Below are 13,437 nucleotides of genomic sequence, written 5' to 3' on the forward strand. Positions count from 1 at the left end.
TCCAGGATGGAAGCATATTCCACTCGGGGCCCTCCGGCTTCATTTCCCATGTGCCCGGCCCGCTTTGTGAGGTTTCCAAGTTGGGGCAGGGAGTGAGGGATAAGGAAAGAAGGGGCAAAATGGCAACAGGTGACAGTGACTGCTGTGGTCACAGTATGTGTGCCCAGGAAAACATCACTCAGAAATGCCACTGAGCTCATAGTGGGACCAGTTTGTCCAGTTCATGAGCTTTCCTTAACAGAAGCAACTCCTATTCTCTGTCCAGGATCCCTCGCGCTGAACCAGAGGCCAGTTAAGGAGAACTGAAACCCACAGTGCCTTTGCTGGCTTACAGGTAGAAAACCCAACTCATTTCTCCTCGTTACTTCTTGCAAATGATTATTTAGGAACACTGAGACTTGGTGACTGGAGAACAAGGAAGTCTGGATGATTTCCCCATCTTTTCCACAACCTCAGTATGTGACTTTGAACAAGTCATTTGCTTTCCCTATGACTCAACTTGGATATCTTCAGAACAGGGACAAGGTCCTAGTGATCTCTCCCATGGGAAGGTCTGAAAGTTCCATTCACCAGTAATTAAAGTACTTTACCTACAGTAACTAGATGCTTATCAGTCAATAAAACCTCATGGGTTTGAATGACCTTAATTTGGAACTTGTGATAATTCAGCCACAAAACTTCTCTTATAAAGGGGGGAGGGAGGGGGAGAGAGGAAGAATTGTTAGAGAAATCCATTTTTTGAAATAGAAAGTTCAGGAAATTAAGGATTCCTTCAATAAATCTGCAACTTGTGGGTGCAAAAATTACTTTTTAGAAGCCATTTAATGAATTCAGGTGAAGCATCTATGCCAAGTGCTGACAGTTTTTTAAATGATATAGAAAGCAGCAGTGATTAATCCTGGAAAAAAGTTCAGGCAACATCCTATGGCCAAGGGACTTGCATAACAGCTAGATGAATTTCAAAAAATGACAGGGGTCCACGACAGAATTTTTTTTAACAGGAGTGATGGGACCAGATCTTGCAGAGGAATCTTGTCATCGCAGTGGCAGGAAGGAATTGCGCCAACAAATCAATTCTTCCCAATTAAAGAGCACTTTTTATTATGTGTCTAGGATGGATTTGTTTTTTTCATTTACTTGTTTCCCTTTATTTATTCTCCATTTATAGCTTAGCATATAAATTAAAGAGATAAGAACTATTCATTTGCTCTGGCTGTGGAAAAAGCACTGGAATTGGGGTGTGAGGACTTGGGTAGTCACTGGAATGAATATGACTTTGGTCAAGTCACCTACCCTTTTTAAGCCTCAGTTTCCCTGACTATAAAATGAGGAGCTGTATTAAATAAATACAAATGAATAGCTTTGCCCTGATGATTTTCTTCTTAGAGTCTAGATTTGTGATTTTATTTGTCCCACCAGATGCAGATTGACAACTCATCAGAAACTTGTGGTCTTACCAGACTTGTGGTCTAGAAGCACAAAAGATAAGCTAGTATTGTGTCAGGTGAAACAGGTCTTGCAGACTCTCAGACTGGTCTTTTACTCACTATATTTTATTTTTCTTCCCTTAAAACATGGAGCTCTCTTTGCTTTTTTTAAAAATAAATTTCCAGTGAATATTTTTTGTCATCACCTGCATTTTCCAGTATACCCTTCCTTCTCCCAGAGAGCAAACCACCCCTTTTAACACAAAAATAAAAGCAGGGGGAGGAGGGAGAAGAATCCAGCAAAACTAGCCAAGCTATCAAAAAAGTCTGACATACATAGTGTTTCATACCCATAGTTCCCCACCTCCACAAAGAAAGGTAGAAAAAGAAGTGTTTTATTTTAAATAATAAAGTTATTTGGTCTACAGAGAAACACATGAATTAAGAAGAAGGGGAAGGGAAGAAAACTATATTCTGTTCTTATTTCAGCATCTTTACTTTGCTGATCTTAAAGTACAATATGCCAGAGCCCTTTTTGTAGTGGCCAGAAACTGGAAACTGAATGGATCCCCACCAATTAATTGGACAATGGCTGAATAAATTGTGGTATATGAATGTTATGGAATACTATTGTTCTGTAAGAAATGACCAGCAGGATGATTTCAGAGAGGACTGGGGAAACTTACAGGAACTGATGCTAAGTGAAATGAGCAGAACCAGGAGATTATACATGGTAACAAGAAGACTACATATACGACAATCAATTCTGATGGACACGGTTCTCTTCAACATTGAGATCATTCAAACCAGTTCCAATTGTTCAGTGATGAAAGGAGTCATCTGCACCAGATAACTATGGGAACTGAGTGTGGACCACAACATAGTATTTCCACTCTCTCTGTTGTTGTTTGATTGCATTTTTGTTTTCCTTCTCAGATTTTTTTTACTTCTAGATTTGATTTTTCTTGTGCAACAAGATAACTGTATAAATATGTATACATGTATTGGATTTAACATATACTTTAATATATTTAATATGGATGGGATTACCTGCCATCTAGGGGAGAGGGTGGAGGGAACAAGGGGAAAAGTTGGAACAGAAGATTTTGCAAGGGTCAGTGTTGAAAAATTATCCATGCATGTTTTGCAAATAAAAAGCTATAATAATAATAAAATCTAAAACAAAAATACAACATGCCAGTTATCATTATAAAAACATCCTACTACTCATCCACATCACTGCAAACAAAATAGCTCCAGTGTTTTTACACCCAGCCTAAATGGCGCTACAAAGCTTTCTCCATTCACAGGCTTACCTGTTACTCCCCTGTTCCTCACACGTATTATTCTGCTATGTCCCCGAGAGCCTGGCTTCTGCCATCTCTCAGAAAACATTCATGACTTACTTCTGCTTACTCCCTTCCCTCCCCAGGAAGCCCTCCTCAGCTCTGTCACCTGATTCTGACACTTAACTGTTCTTGTTTTCCCGGGGCCAATGATGGCCCTGCCTCTTCTCCAGCGAAGCCTTAGCAAAATCCTCCAGACTGGAGCAGAAGAAAGATCTTTTCTCTCCCAAAGAGCAGCTCCCGTTTCACACCAGCTCCCCCAGGAGCTGGCTGGGTGAGGTCAGCCACTGAAAGTGTCAGCCTCAGCTACATTACAAGAGACATAGGTCAGGATGCTCTCGGAAAAACTTGGAGAGTCCACCACGAGCTGGTGCAAAGTGAAATGTGCTGTGTACCAAGTAATAGCAATGTTGTGGGATGAAAAAACTGCTATTCTCAGCAATACAATGATCCACGACCAATCTGAAAAGTCTCAGGATGAAAAATGCCAGCCACACCCAGAGGAAGAACTGATGTCTGACTACAGACTGAAAAGCATAAAAAAAGACAAGAGATTCTAGAACTAGAGAAGGGAGCGTCCCATTGGGCAGATGACATCTGGAGAGTTGAATCTGTTCTGGGCATTTGCAAGCTGGAGTGTTTCCAGAGGAGGGCTTACAAGGATGGCAGAGTCTCACGATTATGCCGTATGAGGAACTGGATTAAAGGAAACGGGGGGGATTTTATCCGGAGGAAAAAGGAGAAGACATGATCGATGTCTTCAAGTATTTAAAGGGGAAAAGGAATTTGAACTTTTTCTGCTTGGTCCTAGAGGACAAAACTTGGAATAATTGAGAGGAAACTGCCAGAGAGCAGTTAGCTTTGATGTCAGGAAAATTTGACAGTTGACTCTACCACAAAATGACATGAGCGAGTTCCTCTCCCTGGAAATCTCCAGGCAATAATAATAATAGCCAACATTTATGTAATACCTACTAGGTCTCGCACTGTGCTAAATGCTTTATAAATATTATTCTCACTTGAGCCTCACAACTATCCTAGAAGATGCTAGTATTAATTTCATTTTACAGATGAGGAAATTGAGGCAAACAGGCTAAGCAATTTGCCCAGCCAGTATCTGAAACCAAATATGAACTCAAAGTTTTCCCAACTCCAGACACTGCTAATTTTTTGTGACCCCATTTGGGTTTCTCCTGGCAAAAGTACAGGAGGAGTTTGTCATTTCCTTTTCCATCTAGCTCTCTTTATGGATGAGGAAGCTGAGGCAATCAGGGTGAAGTGACTAGCTAAGGAAGTATCGGAGGCTGGATTTGAACTTAAGTCTTCCCTACTCCAGGGTTGGTGCTCTATCCACTGTGCCACCCAGTCCTGCCTAATTGCCCCCAGACAATAGTTGATTAGATATATAATAAAAAAAGATCTTGTTCTGATACATGTTGGATAAGATAATTTTTTTAGATCTCTTCCAAGTCTGAGATTTGGCGATTGGAAAGATAATTGTAAATCATGACCCGTCAGTAAACATTAAGTACCTATTGTGTGCCAGACACTGTACAAAATGTTAGGAATACAAAAAAGTCCCTTCCGTCAAGGAGTTTACAACCTAGCCTTGGCAAGGACTAAGGTCACCATTTTCCAAGAGGAGTGAAGGAGAATGGCAGAAGGCGTCTGACAGGAGATGAGGGAGAAAAGGAAGTTCCCAGCAGATGGCTTCAATTTTTTTCTCTAAAATGTAAGGCAAGATTCCTGGCTACAAAGGAAGAAGAGAAGCCCGGGAGGTTTGAAGAAGGATGAGATCTGGAGGATCCTTGGGGCAGAGCGGGAGAACGAGCTAAGGGAGAAACAGGCTTGCCCAGCAGCAGTAAGGGCCCAGTGAGGTAGTGTGACATCAGTTTGCAGTGGCCCCAGTTAGAAGTGTTTGTTGGGCAATTTTCTCTATTGGGAAGGCTGTGGATGGTGGGAGAGACCATCCATTTGTATGGTGCAGTATGGCAGAACGGGACAATGGAGCTGTTCAAGATGGTCAAGAGAAGAGAGATTAACTAGGACAGGGATGATGGCCAGGGGGAGAACTGAGGGATAAAGGGAGCAGAGGTCACAGGAGGGACAAGAGTGGGGTGAGGGGAGAGAGGCAGAGAAATGGAAAATAGATGATGATCCTATTTTGGAATTCTTAAATATGGCGGCGGTACATTTATGGGTGACAGCAAGATCATATGTACATCCATGTGGCTCATGGGAGGTGTGTAACTTGGGGAGCTGTTCTTAGAATCGTGGGTTTAGCAGAAATTGAGACCAAGTCTCATTTTAGTGAGGCCCAGAGAGATAAGTTAACTTCCCCCAAATAAGGGGCAGCCGAGAGCTGAACCTCACATTTGTGGGGAGGTTTGAGTCTCTCGTGGTTCCCTTCCATTTTTCAAGATCAGAACACTTTTCTTACCCAACAATACGGGAGATTACCACTGTCCGGGTAGGGGGCACGTCACAACCATCTATCCCAAGACACAAAAACCAGTTTTTGCATCTGGATGCATGTGATGCCAAGGGGCAAAGTCTGGGATTCAGCCCAGGTCCTCATTCCAAATCCAGCCTCTACAACCACAGCTGACACGCGACTGCTTTCTTTGGAGAGTAACCAAAAAGTATCGTGGATATGTGAACGCTAACTCAAAACTCACCAATACTGCTTCAGTAGGAGGAAGTTCTAGCTCCTCCCCAAAGGCCAACTTGACACTTTTAAGGATCCCAATGACCTCCCTGGGAATAATAAATTAGCCCATCCATCTAGTCGAGTCTCCTCACTTTATGGAGACCCATGAAAAGAGCAATTTTTTATGCTACATGATCATGAGCTTCAACTTTCCACTGGTTACAAATCATACTTGGAGAGGAGGTTATTTGGAGCCCACAAAATATCTACTCTCTCCCCCCTCCTGCAAACACTGGAAAGAGATGGAAATCATAGTAGTTGGAACACTGGGCAGCAAAAGCCAGGGGATGATTGGGACCAACATGGGGAAGGTCCTTAGGCCTCCTGTGTCAGTGCCAGGCCCCACTCACCCTCGGTGATCTAGCACTTCATAGGCGTCAAGGACTTTCATTCTATGAATGTGATTACAGGACCATGGATGGGACACAGCAGAGGCCTTTGGACCAACCCCCTTATCTTAGAGACAAGGCAACTTCATGTAATAGGTTAAGTGATTTGCCCAGAGTCACAGTTAGTGTCAAGAGGCAGGATTAGAACTCCGATCTTCTCGACTTGCAAGTCCAGCCTACTGTTCCCTGGTCTTGCCTAGTAGCATCGAGAACCCAGTTTGTTTTTGAGGACCTGCCCCCCAAACTGATGAAGTCTTTTCTCCACGGCCTCGGTCGCTCTCTTGGTGACAGCCTTTCACCTCACACCTTCCCAAAGGCTCAGAAAAAGCCATTTAAGCTACTTGGCTGAGCCCCTGAATTGCTTCCACTTGTGAATCAACCTTGTCTCTTCTATTCTGAACAGAAAGGACTCTACTTTCTCCATTTTCTGGAACGGAACCAGGTACATTGGGACTTTTTGTTGTTTTTTAAAATTTTAGCAAAGCACATGAATTTTCTTGAATATGTCTTCCACCTTCCATTCATCAGGATTCTGGAACCGAAGGCTGAAGGCAGGATACAACAGTTTTAAGGGTCATAAGGGGGAAGAGAAAAAAAAAAGAGAGAGATCCCCTCTGGCTCTCCACATGCCTCAGCACTCCCACTGGCGGCGGTCAGAGCTTGCAGACTCTCCTAACTCAGCTCTCAGATGACGCCAGAGCTAATCAACAGCACGTAGGCAGGCAGTTTTCCAGGCTGATGCCCTGGACCACTGTGAGGGTACCAATGGCTACTGGGATCTTGGAAATGGGAAGCAGTTACCATGGTTACCATGAGAGTTCCTTTGTGGGGGATGTCTATTCAGCAGACCTCTTGAGGTGCCTTTCAGCCCTGGGAGGAGGCAACTGAGACTGCTATGGATGCGCTATGGATGCAAGAAGCTCACATGAGTCTGTGAGACAGAAGGCACTTTATCCAAGAGTGCAGAGACCCTCGAGGTCACTTTGTCGTCCTCCTCCTCAAAAAGAAGTGAGTCCTCCACTGCTGGCACCGAACACAGGTAGCCACAGTCCCCTACCGATGATGGGATTTATTTGTCTCTCGTGTTTTATACCTTTTTGAAGCCTTCATTTTCTTCTTTTTCTTTCTTTTCCTAACAGTCTCAGTCCATAGTTCTGACAGGAGCATTGAGGGAAATGGCCCAGAAAAGATGATGTCACGGGCACAGTTGGGCGGGTGTGCTCTGGAGGACAGGACGCAGGCCAGCGTCACGAGCCTTCTAAGAACCGAGAGGAAGGAAGTCATTCATAAGCCAGGCAGATGCTGATCTGCCTCTCTGGTTTCCTCTCGTAAGCTGCTCACCCCAAGAACGGGGCTCTTTCGCCACCAGTGGTGGGTTTTCTTCCAAGGTTCATTTCCTTCCAGAAGGACCCAACCTTACCCTTCAGCTTTAGAATGGAGAACAGGGAACTGGCTACTCAGCACACTGCCTTCCCCAAGCACAGATCTGACTGCTAGTCCCCACAAAAAAGGAAGGAGCGAGCTTCCCGCACCGCTCGGTTCTGATGCAAGCCCGGCAAAGAAACTTCGCTCTGATAAGATCTACATGGCAAGAAGCTTCTCTTCCATTCAGAAAGAACTAGGACATCAGCACAGGCTAGAGGGAGGGGGCAGTGTCAGAGGTCAACGTCTGCTTCCAAGTTCAGGACAGCTGGGCTAAAGGTAAAACACGACCTCGGGTGAAAGAGAGCGACTGTAAAGCCTCCTTCTCCGGAGTCTACTTGAGCAATCTCTGGAGAAAGGACAGAGCGGTTGGCATCAAGATTAAATCAAAGCCTTTATTAAACATTTGTCCTTTAAACAGCCTGCATTTAACCCCCCTCCCCCCAACTCACACTTGTTAATTGCTAAGGCTATTTAAATATCATTTTAGTCTGCTAAGAGCTTGGTGTACTGAGCCGGTCACAAGCAGCACAGCAGTAAAAAGCCAAACCCAGTGACCCTCCCCTCCCCCCCAAGCACATCCACCTCCCCAGGCCTGGTGTGTAGGGCTGTGCAAAGGACCGGTACCGGCTCGGGCTTCGGCCCAGAACGGATGGTTCGGCTCTGCGGCTGCCCGAGCGGGCCCCGTGGGCCGCGGGCTGGTGGGGAGGCTCGTGTGCGCGCTGTCTGTCTGTCCCTAGAGGAGAGGGTGAGGATGGGAGGCCATTTCAGTTGTGTGTGGGTCTGATTAAGGCTTTGGCTGTGGTCTGTTTAGAGAGTAAGATATTCTCTGGGAACCCTGTCTCCTATGCCCCAGGCAGAATGAATGAACATTTTCAAAAATGAAAACACTGAGAATTGGTGCAGATTCGAAAGGCTGGGGCCACACTCAGCTCGGCGGGCCTGGGCGTCACGTGAGAATGGTGTCATCGATCTGTTCCACCGAGTCGGCCTGGCCGGCCAGCTTCTTCAGGGACCTCCGGCAGCTCTCATTCAGAAGCTCCAAGCTGGCCACATCCAGGATCTTGGAGACAGACTGTGGGGGTGGGAAAGAGAGAAGGTACATCAGGAACCGGACCAGCTGAAACTTCACAAAACCAGCCATCAAACATGGCCTCGGCGATCACCGTCACACCTGGCTACGGGCAATAGGAAAGGCCCGAGAACTGGCCCAGATGGGGCCAGAAATCCAAGGGCTCGCCCTGCTTTCCCCTAGGCTCCTGATCCCCAGCCCCTAGTATTTATGACTGCAGAGATGAGGAGGGAGTACGAGATTCAGGGCCTGATCACAGGAAAGGCTGCGACCTACACCCGGGAGAGGACTACTCCCCTCGACAAGGATGGGCAAAAGGGTGTCTGTATGCGTGTGCCTGTATGCGTGTGCGTGTGCATGTGTGTGTGTGTGCGCACGCGCAGCCCCAAAGTCACTGACAAGGCCGAGCAGCAGAAAAGGTCCCCTCCTGACCTGGAGAACCTCGTCGCCCTCTCTCATCTTCAGGAGGTTGACGATGGCCTGGTCGCTGTAGGCTCTCACGCTGGTGTTCTTGTCCTTCGTGTTGTCTAAAAGGGCCTTTAGGACCGGTTTGATGACCTGAGGGTCCAGGGAGGGCAGGGGCTCTTTGTTGGCCCACCAGATCATCTTCTCCGCCACAAGCTTGATGTCACTGGATGGATTCTGCAAACACTGTTGGGGGAGGGGAGGGGATGACAGTTTGCAGTCAAACGCAGGCCGGGGCGGGAGATACCTTCCCCACATCCCCAACTTAGTAAAAATCCTTCTCAGATCCGGTTTACTCCCACCCACCCCCAGCCCTGACTGTGTCAGAATGCCGACCCCTCTGGGGCACAATGCCGTGCTTCCAATCTCGCAGGGTATCCCCCATAGGCCACAGCCAGGTCCTTATGAAGGCCAGGGCCAATGGGGAGAGGGTAAGGACTGGGGTGTGGCTGATGCTGCAAGAGTGGGGGAGGGAAGAGCCCCCCACCCCAGGCTCAAGCAGCCCCCCGACTGGCACTCACCTTAATGAAGAGGCTGGTGAGCTTGCTGGGCAGGTTCCCCTCTTCCGATTCAATGTGATACTTCATCAGAAAGCCCATGCCCCGGATACCGCTCACCGCAATGGGGATCTGCAGGGGTACAGGGACCAAGGGCAGAGAATGGGCTTCCTGCTCCCTCCCCTCTGTTCCCAACGATCTCCTCAGCCCAGAAGGGAATCACTGCTCAAGAGCGTGGAAAAGCTGGCAGAGCCACCTGTCCTGGGGCTCCGCCCGGGCTGGGACTCTAGAGATGGGGAGACCGAACCCCGGCGAAGTGGCGGGAAATGTCCGGGAGGCAGAGGGACAAAGACATTTTGGAGTCAAGCTCCTGCTCCATCTCTGACTCTCATTAGCCATGTGACCCAGACAAGTCACAGGTTTCTCGTTGATAAGATGGGGACCACCCACCTCGGGCCCCCGAGGCTGTCATGAGGAGCACCTACAAGGCAGCACAAGCGTCAGCTGTGCTTTCCGGAACGGCTCGGGGCTGTGCAGGGACTGCAGGCCTTCGGGAGACTCTGGGACCAGCTTTCTTCTCCCCCCGCCCCCAGCCTGTGCAGCGCTCCAGCTCCTCAGCACCCTCAGGCCCCGAGGCTTAGCTCTCCTCCTCACCCTGTCTGCCGTGGCGTTGCTGAGAATCATCTCCTGGACGCCCGGGAGGTATTTGGCTGCACACAGTCGGCCTGGAGTCACGTTCACAGCCACGGAAAGCGCCAGGCTCCGCCCGTGCCGGACCATCCAATCGATTCCAGACACGTCCGCTGCAGGGGACAAGACGACGGAAGTCGGCTGTTGTGGAAGGGACCATAAGGCCCTTCTGGACATGCTCTCTGGGGAGCGTCCCGGGCCGGCCTTTAACTCCCCTGTCCCTTGTGCGGCCGGAGCCCAGCGAGCCCTCCCCCCAGCCGCCGAGCGGGTGCCAGGCCCAGTGCCGTGCCCAGACGTACCCAGCAGGTGCTGCTGGAGCACAGCATTCAGCTCCTCCTCGGTTAGAAAGGCGCACAGCTCCCCCAGGCAGCCGGCAGAGGCCATCCTTGTGGCGTCCTGTGGGGATGGAGAGCGGGTGAGAGGCCGGGGCGGGGCGGGGGGCCAGCGGGAAGTCGGGCACTGCTCGGTCCGCTCCCTTTCCACATCTGTGAGGCAGTGTCGGAGGCGGAGCTCCTCCCTGCCTGTGCCGCCGATGGCCGCACAGCCAAAACCCGCCCCCCACTTTACTTAGAGAAACTTTAGAGTGGGAGGGGCTGGAGTTGGGGGTCATCTCTGTAGTAGCAAAGAACGCCATTACTCAGAGAGCACCTCTCTCTGGCGGAGTCTCAAACCAGGACCTTTACCCTTTCCCTACAAGTCTAGAGGGCAGGAGGGGGCAAAAGCCGCCCAACTTAAAGATGGGGAAAATAAAGAGGTCAGTGACCTGCCCAAGAGAAGAGATCTGAACCTTCTTCCAGAACAACCCTTCCCTCTCTTCCTGCTGGCCCTCAAAGGCGATCCAAAGGGGCGTCTGCCAAAGAGAGGCAAGGGGGCGGAGGGCAGGCCCTCGGCTCCCGTGAACCAAAGCAGATCGAGATAAACACCGTGCCATGGCAGCAAAATCAGTCCTGGAAATGACGGGCTCCTGGCTACCCTGCCCCGAGCACCCAAAGCAGGGCCTCGCACTGGTCAGCTGGGATCACATGGGAAAGAATGGCCAAGCCTTGGGCTTTGTTTGGGGTGAGAGGATGAATGAGAACAGGTTGGGACAGCTGAGCGGAAGCTGTGGAAGAAGTCTGACAGAACAGCCGGAATGAGGCCACTGAACCGTGAACAGCCACAGACACATGAGGCAGCTACAGGAGGGCGAGCTTCTTCCCTGCCTGGCACGAGGCCGCCCTGCGTGCGGTGGCCCCCCACTCGTGGAGCCGCAGGTCGAGAGGAGTTTGCCTCTTTTCCTTTCACCCCTCCTTCCCTGCCTCCCTCCCTCAGAAAGGCAGCTAGCTGCCATCTGCCTGGTCCTGTTTTCCTGATCCAACATCTCTGCCCCGGGGGCAGGTGAGGAGATGGAGGGGAGGGGAGTCAGGCTGCTGGCAGGGATGTGGGACTGTACCAGGGGTCTCCAGTGTCCCGAGCACTGCTGGGGGAGATAACGCAGGCCACAGACCCTGCCCTCACGCAGCTTTTAGTCTGGTGCGAAAAGAAGGCGCCGAGGCAGACGGCTGTCGCACGTCAGTATTAGACGGCTACAAAACCAAAGGGGCGTGGGAAGGATGCGGGGAGTAGTGAGGTAACCGAGCAGGACCCTCCTGAATCAAAAACCCAAAGCGAGAACCACCAGCCTCTGGGATCCCTTCTTCCCAACCTACAAACAACTGGGACTATGTCATTCCACACCCAACGAGAGGAGGCGGCCCCAAAAGAGACTGCTTTTGGGGGACAGCGTCTGGAAGACAAGACGTGCTCCCTGAAGCTACCGTAAAGGCTAATGGAGAGACTGCGACTCCCAATGTGCCCAACCGTGCCCAGACATCTGCGGGAGCGCGGAAACGTTATCGGCGAGCAAAGGTGCCGTCTTTGGAAGGTCTCCCCCTCCTGTTCACACACACTGCAGCTGATGGACGGTGTAGGTGCATGTGTTGGAGGGAGAGAGAGAGAGAATGAGCGGAGCGGAGGGTGGGAAGAGATAATCTTACAGAGGAAGCCAGCCCTTTCAAGTGCCCAGCACAGTGCTGCTCCAGATTCCTCTGACCCAAGTGGAATCACTTCCATTCCCCAATGATACTCACTGAAAGAATGGAAAAGAAGACAAAAGAAGAGAATAGATTCCCTCCAACACCCAAACGTTAGGCACTAGTGTGGCCAGGAGCCCTGGCGGCGCAGCAGTACCTCGTCGTGTCCCAGCATGCCGAGCAGGACGGTGGTGAGGCTCTTCCGAATGGCCGTGTCCACTTTGCCCCCCGCTCCTTGGGTCACAAACCGCAGGGCTTGCAGCATGGTGTCCCTGCAACACAACGAGTCCTTTTTAAGGGAACGACTTCCCCGTCTGTGATTCTCCCCACTCGACGCAACAGATCTCAGCCCGGGCCGATGAAGCCACAGAGGATACCCGTGGCGGGCTTCCGGGTGACAAAGAACCCCCCTGGGGGACTTGTCCAGACACACTTTGTGGCTGCCAGGTTAAACCTTAACACGCAAAACAGCGGTGAGGAGGGAGGCTTCATACAGTCTTTGAAACCACCTCCCGGACACCATTCACAGTAACGGCAAGACCGTGTGATGATCAATCCTGACAGACTCAGCTCTTCCCGGCAATGCGCTGATCCGAGACAATTCCAACAGACTTGGGATGGAAAGTGCCATCTGCAGCCGGAGAGAGAGCTATGGAGACTGAACACGGATCAAAGAGTACTATTTTTACCCCTTTTTTGTTTGCTTTTTCCCTTTTGCTCTGATTTTTCTTGCACAACATGAATAATATGAAATAGGCTAAAAATGATTGTACCTGTATGACAGATCACTTGCCGTCTTGAGAAGGGGAGAGGGGGAAAAATGTGGATCTCAACATTTTGCAAAAATGAATCGAAAACTATCTTTAAATATAAATGGACCGGCCTGCATTTTGGATTTCCTTCACAGGCTAACTCTACAATATTTCAGAGTCCAATTCTTTTTGTACAGCAAAATAACGGTTTGGACATGTACACTTATTTTGTATTTAACTTATACTTTAACATATTTAACATGTATTGATCATCCTGCCATCTACGGGAGGGGGTGGGGAGAAGGAGAGGAAAAGTTGGAACAAAAGGTTTGGCAATTGTCAATGCTGTAAAATTACCCACGCATATAACTTGCAAATAAAAAGCTATTAAAAATTAAAAAGAAAAGAAAAAGAAAATCCTGAGTAATGAACAAAGGAAAAAATTATATAAATGGAAAAAATAAAATATTATTAAATGAAGGAGGAAAAAAAAAAAGAAACTGCCTCCTGCTTGAGGAGAGTAGCGCTGCCAGACACGAGCGACCAAGAACACTCATTTCATGACTTTTGTGACGCCCGGGGAGAAAAGCAAGTTCTAACAAAATGATTCCGGTTG

At 49.2% G+C, this 13,437-nt stretch overlaps 1 protein-coding gene across 1 annotated transcript in view; it reads right to left on the reverse strand.

Moving 5' to 3' along the window:
- Positions 1–1,806: 1,806 nt before the first annotated feature.
- The window catches only part of GCN1 (GCN1 activator of EIF2AK4), a 63,271-nt gene continuing 51,640 nt past the window's right edge, over positions 1,807–13,437 (reverse strand). The window contains exons 53-58 of the mRNA XM_051972917.1: positions 12,227–12,341; positions 10,318–10,414; positions 9,983–10,131; positions 9,353–9,460; positions 8,799–9,017; positions 1,807–8,369 (exon numbers count right to left, since the gene is read on the reverse strand). Of these exons, the coding sequence (XP_051828877.1) occupies positions 8,244–8,369; positions 8,799–9,017; positions 9,353–9,460; positions 9,983–10,131; positions 10,318–10,414; positions 12,227–12,341 (814 nt within the window). The 3' untranslated portion in view covers positions 1,807–8,243. The remainder of the gene's footprint in view (positions 8,370–8,798; positions 9,018–9,352; positions 9,461–9,982; positions 10,132–10,317; positions 10,415–12,226; positions 12,342–13,437) is intronic.

Source organism: Antechinus flavipes, chromosome 1 (genome assembly GCF_016432865.1).
Source record: "Antechinus flavipes isolate AdamAnt ecotype Samford, QLD, Australia chromosome 1, AdamAnt_v2, whole genome shotgun sequence".
Taxonomy (NCBI): Eukaryota; Metazoa; Chordata; class Mammalia; order Dasyuromorphia; family Dasyuridae; genus Antechinus; species Antechinus flavipes.